The 15,652-nt window shown below is 45.8% G+C and overlaps 1 protein-coding gene across 7 annotated transcripts in view; it reads right to left on the reverse strand.

Annotated features, from left to right (window-relative positions):
• Window positions 1-3,904: 3,904 nt before the first annotated feature.
• PDE9A (phosphodiesterase 9A) overlaps window positions 3,905-15,652 on the reverse strand; it is a 52,837-nt gene continuing 41,089 nt past the window's right edge. For all 7 annotated transcript variants that reach the window (XM_032101044.1, XM_032101050.1, XM_032101049.1 and 4 more), the window contains 8 exons: window positions 15,112-15,216; window positions 13,953-14,035; window positions 12,955-13,111; window positions 11,714-11,827; window positions 10,937-11,041; window positions 10,080-10,208; window positions 9,778-9,873; window positions 3,905-8,196 (listed from right to left, as the gene is read on the reverse strand). In XM_032101044.1, coding sequence (XP_031956935.1) covers window positions 8,146-8,196; window positions 9,778-9,873; window positions 10,080-10,208; window positions 10,937-11,041; window positions 11,714-11,827; window positions 12,955-13,111; window positions 13,953-14,035; window positions 15,112-15,216 — 840 coding nt within the window. In that variant the 3' untranslated portion in view covers window positions 3,905-8,145. The remainder of the gene's footprint in view (window positions 8,197-9,777; window positions 9,874-10,079; window positions 10,209-10,936; window positions 11,042-11,713; window positions 11,828-12,954; window positions 13,112-13,952; window positions 14,036-15,111; window positions 15,217-15,652) is intronic.

The raw sequence follows: 15,652 nt of genomic DNA on the forward strand, positions 1-15,652 counted from the left end.
AGCTTTGGGCAGTGTGGGGCATGGCTGGAGCTGATGCCAGCTGATGAACCTGTATTTGGGCAGAAGGAGGTACAATCATGCCTGATTTAAACCCTGCAGCCGTCACGTGGCAGGAATACTCCTGTTCAGCCTCTTGCATCCATGAATCTCTAATTGGAATTTTGTCTAATGAGCCTGGTATGCAAATCTGTGTGCAAATGGAACTGCCAGACCTACCTTGTTAAAGGTTGTACTGCACCCTGAGAGACACACCAGCAGCACAGAGACATTTAACTGGTGTCCAGGTGAGCAGTGCCTTATCCTGGTACTTGGCAGCAGTGCCTGGAGCTTTGCTCCTGGTCAAGGCCAGCCCAGCCCTCAGTTTTATTCTTGGCACACAGGCCCAGGTAAGAGGTGTCAGTGTCCTGTGTCCCACTGGCTCAGCAGTGCCAGCCCCCGCCTCTGCTGCCCTGGGGGCTGCACCTTGGATGGACCCCCTGCAGCAGGAGGAACTCCAGTGCCCTTCCCGAGCCTAAAACTGAGTCCCAGAATGGTTTGGGTTGGACACCACCTTAAAGATGAACTTGTTCCACCCCCTGCCATGGGCAGGGACACCTTCCACTATCCCATGTTTCTCCAAGCCCCGTCCAGCCTGGACTTGGACACTTCCAGGGATGGGGCAGCCACAGATTGATTCTCTGGAAAACCTGTGCCAGGGCCTCACCACCCTCACATAAAGAATTTCTTCCTAATATCCAATCTAAACCTACTCTTTCCTAGTTTGAAGCCACTTCCCTTTGTCCTGTCACTCTTTAAAGGGGCTGGCCTTGCTGGGAGCGCAGATTGGAGCATGAACTCTCCTTCCTGAAGATCAAAATGCTCCTGCTGTGCACCGAGAGAAATGGCAAAAGGATTTGGCTGCAGATGCTCCTCTAATGCCTACTGTGATTCCTCCTCCTCATCTGGGCAAGGAAGGAAGGAAGGAAGGAGGAGCCCCACAGCACAGAGCATCCGTGGCTGTGCTGCCAGTCCCTGCCAGTAAAAGTACAGCAGCAGCTGGGACAGCATGTGCCACATACCCAGAGCTAATCCAGGCACTTTTATCTGCCCTGCGTGACCTGCTGTGTTTACAGAGAAGTTCATTTTCCAGGCAATTCTTTGGAGGCACCAGCCTGCAGCTTCAGGAAGGCTGCACTGTGTAAATGCACGTTCAGAGGGTGCATTCTGGTATGACTCATGGTGGTGAAACAAACTTTTTGCTGAGCTCTGAAGAAGTCAGGGCTCAAAAAATAAAATTTAGAAACCTCAGGCAAACCCCATCTGGCAAACAGGCTTTGATTTTGACCCCACTGTATGGAGTAATAAATCCATCCATGAAGCACAGCACAGGACTCAGTTCTTTTTTCGAAAGAATGTCCCAGGGGTTGTTACTCACTTTTACGGTCTGCAAACACCATTCTCCCTCTGCAAACTCTGAGCTCCTCCTGAAAGTCACGCCATCGAACCCCTCTCCATGTACAATGAGTCTTTCAGAGTGATTATTGTCTCCCTGGTTAAATGTTAACGACCGGGATGAGAAAAGACCTTTGTCCGAGAGATAAATTCGGAGGTGTTACAAGGTTGTTGCGCTGGAAATAATGGGCTTAATCTCAGTACTGAAAGTAGTAAACACTCTGAGTTAGCCTGCACAGTTCATGTTTGAAAGAAAGAGCTGTACCATACAAATAGGTACAAGCTTTTAATACTAATCGGCTTGTAACCTTTTCAATTTAATTTTATCTATTTTCATGCAAAAGATGCCTGGATCTGTAGAACACCTACATGAATTCACCATGTGAGTGTCTATAATTCAGTGCAGCTCAAAACTGTGGGTGCTGCTGAGTGTTCACCATTTTCTCCTCAGGAGAAACAGATAAATACATAACTAAAAATGTAGGCTTAGAAATGCAGTTTTTCTGCCTTTTGCATGTACTTGCCAGTGGATGCAGCTGGATGACCTGTCCTAGCTCAGTGTTTTATGAAGATTTTTATCACTGTGCAGCCATCAGGCAGCACCTGATGCTTCCTGCATGGGTGGAAAAGGCAGCCTGAAGCACAGGGCAATGAATAAATCACCATGCAGGGTGAAGAAATGAAACAGCTGGTAGGATAAAATGAAAGACTGTAAATAAAGGGGAGATTCCTGTACTTTTTGTCCACTACAAGCCACGATCTCCCTGGCTCTGGGTGACGCAGCCTTGGCTCAACATCCCTAAAATGGGTGATGTGTCCTCTGCAGGAAAAGGAGCTGGGAAGAGTCACTGACTCTGGAGATCTGCCCTTGGCAACACACACAGCAGGCAAGAGGAGGAGGAGGATCAAAGTCTTGAGAGAGGGGAAGAAAAAATTACAGCCTGGAAGAAATGAAATTGCCCTTTATGACACACACATTACCCCAGTGAACTTTCAGAAGTACATGGTGGTTTAGACTATGTTACCTGTTACCCCATAACCTTTAGTAACATATTTCTTCAGCTCTTCCCCACAATAAGGAATCACCTCCCTGCAGCCAGACCCTGCTGGCCAGTCCTGGAGACACCCTTTGTGTCCAGTTGCCCTGGACAGCACTGGGGAAGCACCAAATTCCCAGTGTGAGTGTGGTTTGGTGGGGGCTTAACCTGCTGCCTGCACAGCTCCCTGTACCTTACCCGTGTCTCTGCTGCCCACCACACTCCACAGGGTCCAAGGGCAGCAGGGATCCCAGCCATAACCATGAGTTTCCACGGCTGTTTCAAAGCCTGGCAAGGAAAAGTGGAGGAAAACACTTCTAATAGGCATGTTAGGGGTTTGGTTTTTAACAGAACTCTGCCTGAAATGAATAATTTTTTTTTTAAAGGGAAATAGTAGCTCACACACATAAGCACTGCTCTGAATGCTCGTTTCATTTAGCTGGGCCTTGCTCAGTAAAGAAAATGAAATTTCCAGCTTTCAAGTTCATACTGGTTTTGGGGTTTTTTTTTTTGGTGGGGAAATTCACTCACCGAAAGGGAAATCATTCCACTTTCCTCGAGTGCTGGTCAGTGCCCCAAGCCTGTTGGTGTTTGAGATGTGTTTGGTCAATACCCTCAAGAACAAGCTGTAACTTTTGGCCAGCCCTGAGGTGGTAGCACGAGCACTGTGGGACAAATTGGCTTCCAGGGCTTACCCAGGGCAGCTGCTAACTGGGCATTCCAGAAGGCCTGGCTTGGGCAGACAAATTTGAGGATTTATGTTTTTGTGTTGATTTTCTCATGCCATTTTCTAGCCTGGAGTGTGTCCCAGCTGTCCTGAGCCCAGAACACCATCAGTAGGCTGAGAACAAGCTTTTTTTTCCTCATAAAATGACACAGCAGCTCCAACTCCCTGTAAGTTTGGAGCTTTAGGGCAGAGGATCTGCTGGGTCTGCCAGCCAGGCTGTAACTGTGCTTCCACAGAGTTTGGAAAACAGAGATTTTTCCTCAGAGAATTTATAGCCAATGTTGGCTGTGACAACCCTGGTTTACACTTTCCAAACCCTCCTGGTTCTAAGTTTGTCTTGCAACAGAGCCAAGTGGTGTTACAAAAATGTCTGCAGATAGCTGCTTTATGTGTGTGCTTGTGCCTGAGTACACCTGTGATTCCTGATTACGTGCCAAAATAGCCTGAAAGCTTTTTATTTCAGTGTGGGTGAGTTTGATTTCTTGCTAACCAAGAGCCAGATCTGCTACACCATGAGGTCTGACCTGCTGGTTACAGCTCCTTCATTTATGAGGACATCTAATAATTGGGTTTGGCCAGAAGTTTTTATTTTCTGACAATGGGAACTGTTGGTTTTTGCATCCAAAAGCCACAAGGTGCTTCACAAATGTGGGTGTCCCTGCTTGAAAGGAGAGGGAAGCCCTGTCTTGCTGACTTGCTCTAGAAGGGATTTGAAGCCAGGCAGATCTAAGTTTATTATTAAAACTTACTGGTTTTGTGTGCTGTCACAGCACCCACACACAGACCTCCAATGTCCCTTTTTTTCAGAGTCCAAAAAACATCTCTGCCTAGGCACTGCCATGGAGAGCTGAGAGAAAGGAGAGATCACCTGCTGCTGTGCCATCTTGCCGAGAAAAGGAGTATCCAAGCTCTTTTTAAATGCACTTCAGAAAGTCTTTATTGCATTTTGCTTATTCACAGGGGTGGCTCAGGAGGGCATGACCAGCCTGGCGTCCTCTGGACCACAGCCTGGAGCTGAGATGTGCCCAATTCCAGAACAGTGATTTCTTTGAGCTGGGAGTCAGAGCAGCAGCTGGATGGCCCTACACGAGGCTGTCCCTTGACATAAATCCTAAGCAGGGTGCATGCTCTTAATCCCACGGACCAGGCACGAAGGTAGACTTGTTCTTCAGATGTTTTTAGAGAGAATGGGTAGTTTGCAGTAAAAACCTGCTGTTTAAAACAGGAAAATTGAACAGTGCATGGCAGTGCTTCTCCTGAGAGGCTCATACTCCCACATGGAGCAGATGCTGTTGTTACTGCTGCTCTGAGGCAGCACTGACATGAACAATTTCCATGTACAGATACTCCTGTGGCATTACATGACCTGTGTATTACCAGACACTAAACTTCCCTTGTAAATTGGCTGCTGTGGGGGTACTCACATTTTTAAAAAGCTGTTTCCCTGCCAAGACATGCAGCCCCAGTTTGGTCTGATTATCAAACCATACTAAAAAGCGGAGTAATGGGGCTGTGGGATCTCACAGCTTTAAAAAAAGAAAGAGAAGTAAAACCCCAGAGCTCATCATTAGTTTCCCAGGATAAATGGTGTGGAATTGTTATAACCCATTTCATGTTCAGCTTTGATCACAAGTCTAGGAGTAGCAAGGCAAAGCTGGAATGCACCCGGCACTGTCATGATGCTGAAAGCTGCAACAGGTCATGGAAAGTTCTCTCTGAGAGACCTGCTGTAAACTGAGACAACACTGAGACACAATATCCACTCTGATTCATTGGAATAGGGGGAGAAAAGGTTAAATCACACTTGAGACATCTTTCTCCCTGCCTCAAAAAACTTCATTCTCATGCTAAGTCTACTTTTAAAATGTCACCTTGAAAATGTGTGACATTTTAATAGGCTGATTGCCAAGATTCTCAAATCCTTTAATTAGCATATGAATCACAACGTTAAATATTGTGGGAAAAGCATAAGAAACTAGAATTATGAGAGAATGCCTTGCCTTTCCCTTGGTTAAACGCATCTTGGGAGGACTGTCTCTTAGAAATCTAATATTACAAAGACAAATGAGATTAAAAAAAATGCTGTGGTATTCCCATTTATACCATTAGCTGGTTGTGGTTGCATGAGGTTTTTTTTTACAGCTGCCTGTGAATGGCAGCCTGGGTGTTGCCTGTTCTTTCAATAACCTTCACAGCAGATTACAGCATCACCACAGTCACTGCTGCATGAGGATGGGTTGCATTCCTTTTCTCCACGTTTCTGATGCAGCTCCAAGAAATTCAGCGGGATTTCACCAGCATCTTTTGTTATCTCTCTCCAGTAAACAGTTTTTTGGTTGCTCCTAAAAATGGTGGAGCCAAAACAAACCATCAATTCCCCAAAATCCTTCAGTTAGGGAAAGCCAAGGAGCCTTCACTGTGCAAGTAGCTGCTTTGTGCCAGGGTGCATGGCTAGGCTGGTGGGAGTTAAGCACATGGATAAATACTTGCTGGATTAGGGTTTGTGGTTAGAGAAAATCCTTCCAACTGAAACAAAACTTCCTATGGGTGTGTAACTCTTAAGGAGTTTTAGTGGGAGGAGGGTGCAGTCAAGTTTGTACAGCAGGTTTTCTCATCTCATGTGAGTAGCTCAGTGCAGGACCTGGCAAGGCCTAAGCAGTTGTTCATGACTCCTGCACAGCTCATCTGCTCTGGGAGCTGATTTGTGACAGAAATCCGCCGGAATGGAGATGGTAAATTTGATTTACTTGTGCAAAAGTAGTGAAAATTCCACAGCAGAACAAACCAACACAGGCAATGTACTTTGGATTATAAGATTCAGTGAAGAAAAAGGGCACAAACCACATAATTCAGATTCAACTTTCAAGCAACAGAAGTTTGAGGTTAATCAAAACTAGGGTGTAGTTCATCCATTCATGAAGATGCCTGTGTGAGTTGGAGCTGGCCTCGTGCTTGGATCTTCCCATTTCCCCTGGGATCTGTTCAAATCCAGGGATCAGAGCCCTTTCCAGTTTTCAGCATAAAGCCCAAAACCACACCAAAAAGCTGTTTAAAGGAGGCACCAGCAGACAGAACTAGCTGTGAGTCTGTCCTGGGTATCTGGAAGCTTCCAGGTAGGAACAGGGTAGAGGGATGGAAGTTTCGAGGTAATTTGGATCTCCCTGAGAGATTGGAGAGTAACTGAAATAATAGTTTTGTGCAAATGAAAGAGACCAGACGTGGGAAATGGCACTTGGGGAAGAAACAAGAGCTAAACTCATAATTACTGTGCAGAAACAACAAGAGAGCAAATCTGAATTTCCAGAGCATGAGGCAGGATTTGCTGTTCAGGGTTGGTGCTAGAGACCTGCCAGAGAGGATGAGCTGCCTAAGGTGTTTCCTGGGCCATGGAGGGAAAGATTGGCCCCCTCCTGCTCATCTCTCTGACAAACCAGCTGCAGCTTTGGGCTTTGCACAGTTGCCACCCTTGTGGCAAACACACCCAGCAGAGCTGATGGGGCAGCTCAGCCAGGGAAAACCTGGGCAACATCCACACCTGTGGCTGCCAGTGTGGGAGATGCCAGCACACCAGGGTGCATGGAATCCCTGGTCCCAGCAGCCACGCCACGATAGGACCTAAAATTCTCAGGGAGAACAACCTTTCCCAGCTGGGAGAAACCAGGAGCAGGTGAGCAGCATGGCTGTGGCTTGACCCTTGTGGGGGGCTTATTCCAGCCTTCCCTTTGGTGAGGTGGTGCACAGGAATAAATCCCAGCGTTGTCTGTTCACACAGCTGCAACACCCGGGCAGGGCTTGGCTCCCAGCCATCACAAAACCATCAATGGAATTGAAGCTCCTCGTGATGTACCACAGGAATAATTCTAAGGCTTCTCCTCTAAGAAGAACCGTCCCTCTCCTCTCCTGTACAGCCCCTTACCTTGTACTCATTATGGGAGCTTTGGTGTTTAGGAACATGGACAGTTCTCATGTCAACACATACACAAAATGAAACAATAACACCCATTTCTGTAGAAGAATATATTATTTAGCAGATCAGTTTAAAAGTAAAAAAAAAAAAATCTGTACATCTTTGAAGGTGTCTCTTGTTGGTTTTTTTTTTTTTGCATCAACAAGGATAAAATTGTGTTTGCACCCTGTTTTTTTCAGCTTTGTGCTCCCTTCTTTGCTCGTGCTGAAGGACCCCATGGTGTCCAGCTGTACCAGGCCACAAAGCAACCCTGCAAACTCACTAAGGTTTCTTCTGATTTCTTCTAGTGTAGAAAAAAACAACAAAAAGAGAAAATTGCATCCACTATGCTGGGTTTCTGAATGTACTGTGAACACTATAAAATTCAGAGAATAATGCAGAGAAATGTGTCATTAGAGCCTACCAGGCAAACAAAAATGTATGCCAGGACCCTTGTCGGTGTATAAGCATCTGGTGAGCTATGCTGTAATTAGCATACTGCTGTACACATATAGAGAGTATCTTGACTAAAACCACTCCTGGTGCCAGTGGATCATTTCCCAGAAAAGGCTCCTTAGCTAAACTCTGATTTGTCTCTGCAGGCTGCAGGCATCTTGGTCACCAAAAAGGCAGATCTGCTGAAGATTGGAGCCGGGCTGCAGCCTGAGCAGTGTCCGCAGGGAGAATCCTGCTGGGAGGCTGTTGTGGGAATGCTGGAACACAGGGAATCCTGCCAGGAGGCTGTGGCGAGAATTCAGGAGCCTGGGGAATCCTGCCAGGAGGCTGTGGAGGGAATGCCAGAGGCTAGGGAGCCCGCGGTGTCCGACGGCAGCAGCACCTCTATGAGGAGGCTGCGGGCTGCGGATCCATCCCTGCCACCTCTCCCTGTATGGTCCCACTTGGGTTTTGATGTAGCCACCACGTCTGCTTGGCAAGTACAGCATTTCTCAAAAGCAGAGTAGCCTCAGGGCTCGTGGATTTTTTTGTTCAAAGGCTGTTCTGTCTCACTTCTCAGTACTGCCGGTCGTCAAAGCTTCGCTTTTCTGTTTCTGCAGCTGGAATGAAGAGCAAAGCAGGATTAATCCCCCTGACTCACACTCACAGCGCTGCTTGCCAGTCCCATGCTCAGCTCTCCACAAGCCATGTGCAGCACTTCCTGGGAAATAATAGGCAGCAGCTTGGAATATCACAGGCATTGTTTCATCCAAACAGCTCTGGATGAATGTCCTGAGTAAACAGAACTCAGTCTTTCTCATCAGCTATTGTACTAGGCTCTCAGATTATTAATTAAATCCTCTTGTTTCAGGATATTTCTGAATTCAAGCAGCTCCTATTTTTCTGAGACCTCTTGTGCCAATATACTATAATTAAAGCTCCATCAATTTGTATAAAAATGTAAACCAAAAGTAAAATTTCAGCTCTACTTGAAATAAGAATAAGAATCGGAAAGTCTGGCAGTCATATTTGAGTTCTTTTGACCTTGTTTGAGAAATGCTCCTCTCTAAACTGAGAAATGCCTAAAGGACTTTGCTCTCCTTTAAAACTTAGTGCCCTCAAAGCCTGTGCTCTTTGATCAACAAGCCTTGGTACTTGAACTGCTGAGGGGCTTTTCCTCCAAAGCACCTGGGAGGAGATGGGAGCTACAGCAAAGCTACTGTTCCACTCATGGATGATCAAGTGAAGAAACCTTCATTACCCATGTATCAAACAATATCAGTACAGCTGGTGCCCCAGGGCACTTCCCAATCTGTTTTTATGATGGAGTGGCTGATAGTACCCTGACTACCTGATGAATTCTTTCATATCAGAAAACCCCTGCTCGGTGATGCCATTTGGGCAGGTTTTGTTGTGGGTGTCAGCAGGGAAAAGAGGCACTGGAAGAGGTGTGCAAGGAAGGGGTGCAGGGCCATTGCCACAGGCTGCAGGGAGCTGGACCAGCACTGTGACTGCTGCCCTGAGCACTGGTCTCTGCCCTGCCAGGCTCCTGAGACAATGCAGACATGCTGAGAGAGAGCAAACGTGGTTACCTGGAATTCCCACCTCCCCTGAGCCTCACATGTCAAAATGAGAGATGCTCTGTACATGAAGGTCCCCGGTGGGCCATAAAAGGGCTTCACTGGTTGTGTGTTTAGTCCTCCTGGGTGCTTTGCGTGACAGAGTGATTCCTCATAAAATGCCAAGCACGTCCTTGATGACACACATGTGACTGTAAGTTCCCTCCCAGAAAATAAACTCATGCAACTGGTGCTGCAGAGCCTTGAACTGCCCAACCCCAGACATTTTGCTGCAGTGTAACCCAGGCAAACTCCTTCCCAAAGGAAGGGAGGGCAGATCCCCCCAGGAAGAAGTGTTTGCCAATGTGCTCCCTTCAGGGGGTTATCCCTGGGGTTTGTGCCTTGCAAGCAGCTCCTTTCCCATGTCCATACTTGTGTGGAGCCTGGTGGACTCTGCAAGGACATGTTCTTACTGCTTGTGGCACACACCTCTCTCCAGCCAGCTGTAATGAATGTGTTTCTCAGGATAATGATGATGCCATAAGCATTCCCACTGTTTTGGAATTAAGCTGCTGCTTAATTATAATGTTTGGCTTATTCAGTCATGATGTTTACTATATCAAGGAGATAATTGGAGCTTACCTCTTTCATAGCATCATCTATCTGTTTTAACCCCTCGTAGTGGTCCCTGGATTCCCACAGAGGCTGGAGCATCACCTCCTCCACTTCTGGGAATAGCTAGGTAGAAACAAGAGAAAGAATATCGACATTTCCTTTTGCATTCCTTAACTTGCTGCATTATTTAGTTGTACATGCTGAAAACGAGGTGGCAGGCGGGGTGTGGAAGGTGCATCCCCATCTCCCTGGATAGCTAAACACCTGGTGGGGCAAACACTGAAGCTCTGCTCTCCCCCTCTTTGGTTTCTGGCCCTGGGTGACTTTACCTTTGTCACTGTTTCGAACATGGGGATGAGGACGAACTTCAGGAATCCGATCTGTGCCGTCGGCTTGGTCACTTTGTCACGGTCCATGAACGGCGCCACTGGGAGCCCCTCAGATTTTTCTCGGTCGCTCTGGAACAAACCCAGAGTTAGCAAATATTAGTCCTGGCTAGAAGGCTGTGAGGAGAGTCATGCACCAAGCCAATCAGTAGCCCTCAGATACAGATCACAGAGGTGTTTGAAGATAGCACAGAATAGTGACGTGTTTCCCTCAGGCCAACGTATCTGCTTTGTTGAGAGCAACATCTGAGTAAAGAGAATTCTGTTCAGTTATTTCTGCTCAGCACCAGCATCAAAGTGTTCGCCTCCATGCTTACAGGGAGCCCAATTCCCTTTGCAAACGCACTGGACTTGTGAGGTAAAATATATCAGAGCATTCAGAAAGCTGGTAATGGCTCTTGCTGCTCTCAAAGAGAAGGAATAGTTCTGTGATTTCCTCATCGTTCTCCAGAGAGTGATTATTTTCAGGTATTCAACCAGAAATTACATCTCCTTCTTTACTAATGGTTAAAAGAAAAATCAGCTGCATCCACCTGCTTCCTGAGCAGGTTGTCTTGCTGGCATCCTTCTCTGACTTTCTGTAACAGAAGCTTTCCATGGAATCGTAGAATGGTTTGGGTTGGAAAGGACCCTAAAGATCACCCAGTTCCAACCCCCTGCCACAGGCACTGAAAATTCTGCCAGACCAGGTAGTTCAGAGCTAGAACCAGACTGGGCTGTCAGGCAGTGAAGCACCTGTGGGATGTGGAAATAGCTGAAAATTGTGCAATTGTGCAATTGCATCTCTCCCTCACTCTTACCTGCATAAAATACTCCTCCAGTAAGCAATCTACCCAGGGCTCTGCTACTTCCATGGGGCGCACTTCGTTGGAGATATCACAGCATTTTATCAGTACCATCTTCAGCTGAAAGTGGATAATACTTTAATGCTGCAGTCTTAAAGCCAGCCCTTTCCCCCCCTCTCCACAACCCCTGTCCTTGCAATGCAGTGGGAGGCAGAAAGGACAACCAGAAAGGACAGTTTCAGGATTAAACCAGAGGTCTTAAATGATCTGGATCCTTTTCCCTCTCTCTGTGTAAATCACTTATCCCCTGTCTGCCTCGGTTTCCCAGTCTGCAGCACTGGGATGTGTCACAGTGGGATGTGCCCTTATCTGCAGCATGAGGAGATGCAATCACAAGTGACCATTAAGATTTTTTGTGGAGTACTTGGGGAGGCAGCTGGGAAAAGATTTCCCTGGAAATCAAAGGCAATTAGGAAGTAGAGGAGACTGCAGTGTGCACTCTTGTGAATATTTTATTCCCCACAGTACAGGACAATAAGAATTTGTGACCTGATAGAGTAAAATCTTTTATTTTCCTGATGGGACTCCCGGATTTCTAAAGCTGGAATAACCTATTTAATATAGAGCACTTCCAAATAGTAATTATTTTTTGGTGGGGCAGAGAATGTAGGAGGGTTTATTTTTTTTGATAATGTATATTGAATCTTGGTTTTTAAACAAACAAAAGTTAATCTGCAAGCTTTCACTCCATGAAAAAAAAAAAAAAAAAAAAAATCCACAAAATCTCCTTACACAGGTCATGTGTTCTTCATTTGTGTAATCAAAATTTTCCATTTTTTCCTTGAAAGAGTCCATTATTTCTGCATGTCTCGCCATGTCTGTAGCCAAGATTAATGTAATTATCCCCTAGCAAAGAAAACATGTTCACATATTAACTTGACATTCCTTACAAAGCCTGCTCTTGCAGAGCCAAGAAGGGTCTGTCTTGCACACGAAATGCCTCAGATGCACTGAATTGTTCATGCTGGAAGGGGAAGTTTCTGACTTGAAACTGCCAAGGAAACTGGAAGAGGATTATAAAGAGTTCATGGTACATGAGGATCATGGTATTATGTGATATTCCAGAGACACTGAGGTTTTCCCTTTCTGATTGACTAATTGTAGAAAAGCAAACTGTACAACAGGATGTTAAAAGCCGCACTCTGGCTGCCAAGATCCACTTTCATCTCCTTGGAAAGCACTGTGGGTTTTGCCGCTGACTCTTAGTGGCCCTGAGACAAAAATCATGATGGGGATGTCAGCTGTGCCCATCCTCTTTGGATTAAGGGCTTTAAAACACTCGGATGTGGTCAAGGAGCTCTGTATCCTCCTGCTATGCAGAGTTTATGATGGGAAAACATGTGGTTAATTGAAAGTTGTGGGTTTTCAAACACAACAACCCATTTTGGGACCATGCCAGTTTCCCACACGCTGGCAGAATCAGGAACTCCAATCAGCCTTCAGGCTTCTCCACTTGGTGTGTAAGGAAGGTGTAATGTGGAAATTAAGACTGGATTTTGGCCCTCAGAGCCCTAATGGGAATTGTTGCATTGTTCAGTGCCTCAGAGACAACTGTGGTGACTCCCAGTGCACCAGGGCCTCTTCCAACAGTACAAGTGCTCTGCTATTGCAAATCTTTTCCCCCTTTGAAGCCCCTCTTAAAATTAATACAGTGTTCCCTTAAAGCATAAACTTCTGCCGTGAGAGCTTAATCCTTCCCCAGTCACAGCTAATTGGCTCCTCCAACAACATAAATATCTACCCCCAAAATGTTATAGGCTTTAATAGTCAGGATGTACTCATTATTCCTCAGCAACGCATTCCAGGGAGTGCTGCTGTGGAAGTTTTCCAAGAATCCCTCTCGGATCCTTCCAGCGTGAGGGGCTTTTTCAGCCCTACCCTCCAGGGAGAATGAATCACTCTCATTGTGAAGCAGGGAAGTCCGTGCGTGTTTACATCCTCAGGAACAGTGTGTACAGGAGCAGCATTCCTACCTGTCTTATCTGTTTGAACTGCTCCTGGTCCACGTTGGAGAAAATGTTGAATTCGGGCTGGGAGATGATCTGGAAAGCCACGGCGCAGTGGTGGTTCTCCAGCGGGGAGATGTCGTTGTAGCGCACGGCCAGCTCCGTCCGCGCGTTGATCTGGTAGCTGAGGGCAGGGAAAACCGTGAGGGAAAAACTCCTGCAGACACCCGCCAGCTGCTCCAAACCATGCTGCTTGCTCTTGCTTACATTCTTTTCAATGCTTATTCAGTTAGCTGCAGCTTTGGTTTTTTTGGTTGTTGGCATTAAATCAGATTTTCGGAGGTGTTACTTTAATGTAATCGCAGGCGCTGATTCCCATTCAGTGGATGAACCTTCCCCTATAGGCTTTTTTTTCTTCTTTAAATTTTACTACATCTCTAGTTTAAAATGACATAAAACCAGAAGGAACTCTCTGGGTTTAATTCCCACTATTGGCAAATGCAGAGATTCTCACTGATCCCAGTCAGAACTGGGTTCTGCCCTTATTTAATGAATGGTTACAAATAGATCAGATTCTCTCCCTTTCACATGCACACAAAAGTGTCCATGGGTCAATGGCAATAATTTCCTCACATCATAATAAACAGAGTAAAATGCACTTCATGATTTATAATTATGAAATAATGTGTAATCTAAATCCCCCTTTGCATTTTAGTGTAATTATTCCATTATAATAATTTATAGCTCTGTTACCAGCTGTCAAATATTTTACCTTGTTTTTTCAGGAGTTGGGGGGAAAAGTGTTGGAATAGAAATCTGAAAAAAGACATTTTCCTTACAGAATCAAGGACAGCTGGCAAACCCCAACCCAGACCTGAGCTCTGCTTTGGCCCATGTGTGAGTGAACAGCAGGGCCTTGGGAAAAGGTCAGGCTGTGAGAAGAAAAACCTGATCTACCAAAAAATGCCAACCAATTACCTTCCCAATAGATTTTAAGGGAAGAGAAAGCAAGAGAACAGACTTACGTATTGTTATAGCCTGGATGGTCCAAGTCATGGCACACTGCTGCAGTCATGAGAATCAAAATGTCAATTTGGGAAAATTTCTCCTGTAAAATACAAAACATGAAAGTAGTATTATGATTTCTACTTCCTCTATCCCTATAAATCAAAATAAATGAAGAAACCAGACATATTTACTTTTTAGAGAAATGCAAATCCGAGCAAAATGAAGCATTTTTCCTTAGGTGAATTTACTTCAGCCAAGAACGCGAGACCTGCCTTCCCTTCCAGTAAAAATGACTCAGATTTGCCTTTGTTGCATTAAATAACAGCAGCTCAGAGGAGGCAATTTCCTTGAAACTTGCTATTACTGCAGAGATCATATAAAAGCACTGAGACATTAGTACAGTCTCTTAAAAGTCATTTGAGCACCCGATTACTTAAGGGAGGGATGGAAGATGGCTCTATTGCCATTGCATTCTGCATTAACTGAAGTTAGGAAAAGAGCGAGAAAAATTAAATGTTATGTTCCGACAGCTTTTGAATAGCCCAGACTTACATTAAAGCAAATTTTTCTTCATACTGCTACTGCCAAGAAAACAGACTTAGGCCAGTAACTGATATGTTTAACTATGGAGAAGAAAGGGGTTTTTGAAGTGAATAAAAGCGGTTTTGTAAAGAATGAAATTAATATATATATATGAGCGCAGGTTATCCAGACAGTGAATGAATTTTGGGATAAAATAAAGGTCAAATATGTGTTCAGCATACAATACATGCCAGGCACAAGCACAGGTACAAGCACACATTTGGAGAACGCCTCTTGTGGGAACATTTTGTGTCCCAAACAAAGAACATACCCAGAGAGCATAATTCAGTAGGGGTTTGGCTGTCATTCCTAAATGTTTCACTCCAGCAGTGTACAAACTGTGGCCATCCAGGAGGTGAAGCTACCTTCCCAGCAGCCTCAGAAAGCTGTGTAGGTGCTTGGGGTCAGGAATGGGATGGCTGAGTGGGCAGCCAGAGGTGGAAAAGCAACACCTCTCCTTGTGTGCCCAGGGACTGAGCAAGTGCAGCCTCCTCAAAGGCCACCACTGGCCAGCAGGCTGGCGGCCCATTTTGCAAGAGAGCTGGCACAGGTTTCACGATGGAAATGGAGTGGTCCCATCGAGGGGGGTCATACCTGGAGGCTGCAGAGCGAGATCATGCTGTACATCATCTGGGTCACGCAGAAGCAGTGCCGGAAATTGTGGAAAGGGTTGTTTCTGTAATTGTCGTGAATACACAGCTGCAGAGAGAGGGAATGAAGCTGTCAGAGATGGCAGAGCTGTTTCTCAAGCACTGTATATCCTTAAAGGAGTCCTGTGGAGCCCAGGATTATTCTCTGCCAGGACAGAGTGACAGCACGAGGCCTCTGACACTTTCTGCCTTCCCAGGTGAGATTTCTGTGTTCCAAGAATTCACCAGCAAGTAAAGCTCACAGAAAATCCCCTCTCATACCAGCCAGCAATGGGCAAATATCCCAGCACAGCTGCATCTCAGTCCTTAAGACAGGACTCTCTGCTCTCATCCTGACTTTGTACTTCAAACCTTGCAGTGGCTAAATGGTGACTTTGGGGACTGTAAAGGGCTTGGAGCCCACCCCTGTCCCCCTCTCCTGCTGAGTACAAACTGCAGTTCTGATATTTGAAGGCTGAAATGTGGCTGTTATTTCATTTGCCAAT

This window comes from Corvus moneduloides, chromosome 2 (assembly GCF_009650955.1).
Source record: "Corvus moneduloides isolate bCorMon1 chromosome 2, bCorMon1.pri, whole genome shotgun sequence".
NCBI lineage: Eukaryota > Metazoa > Chordata > Aves > Passeriformes > Corvidae > Corvus > Corvus moneduloides.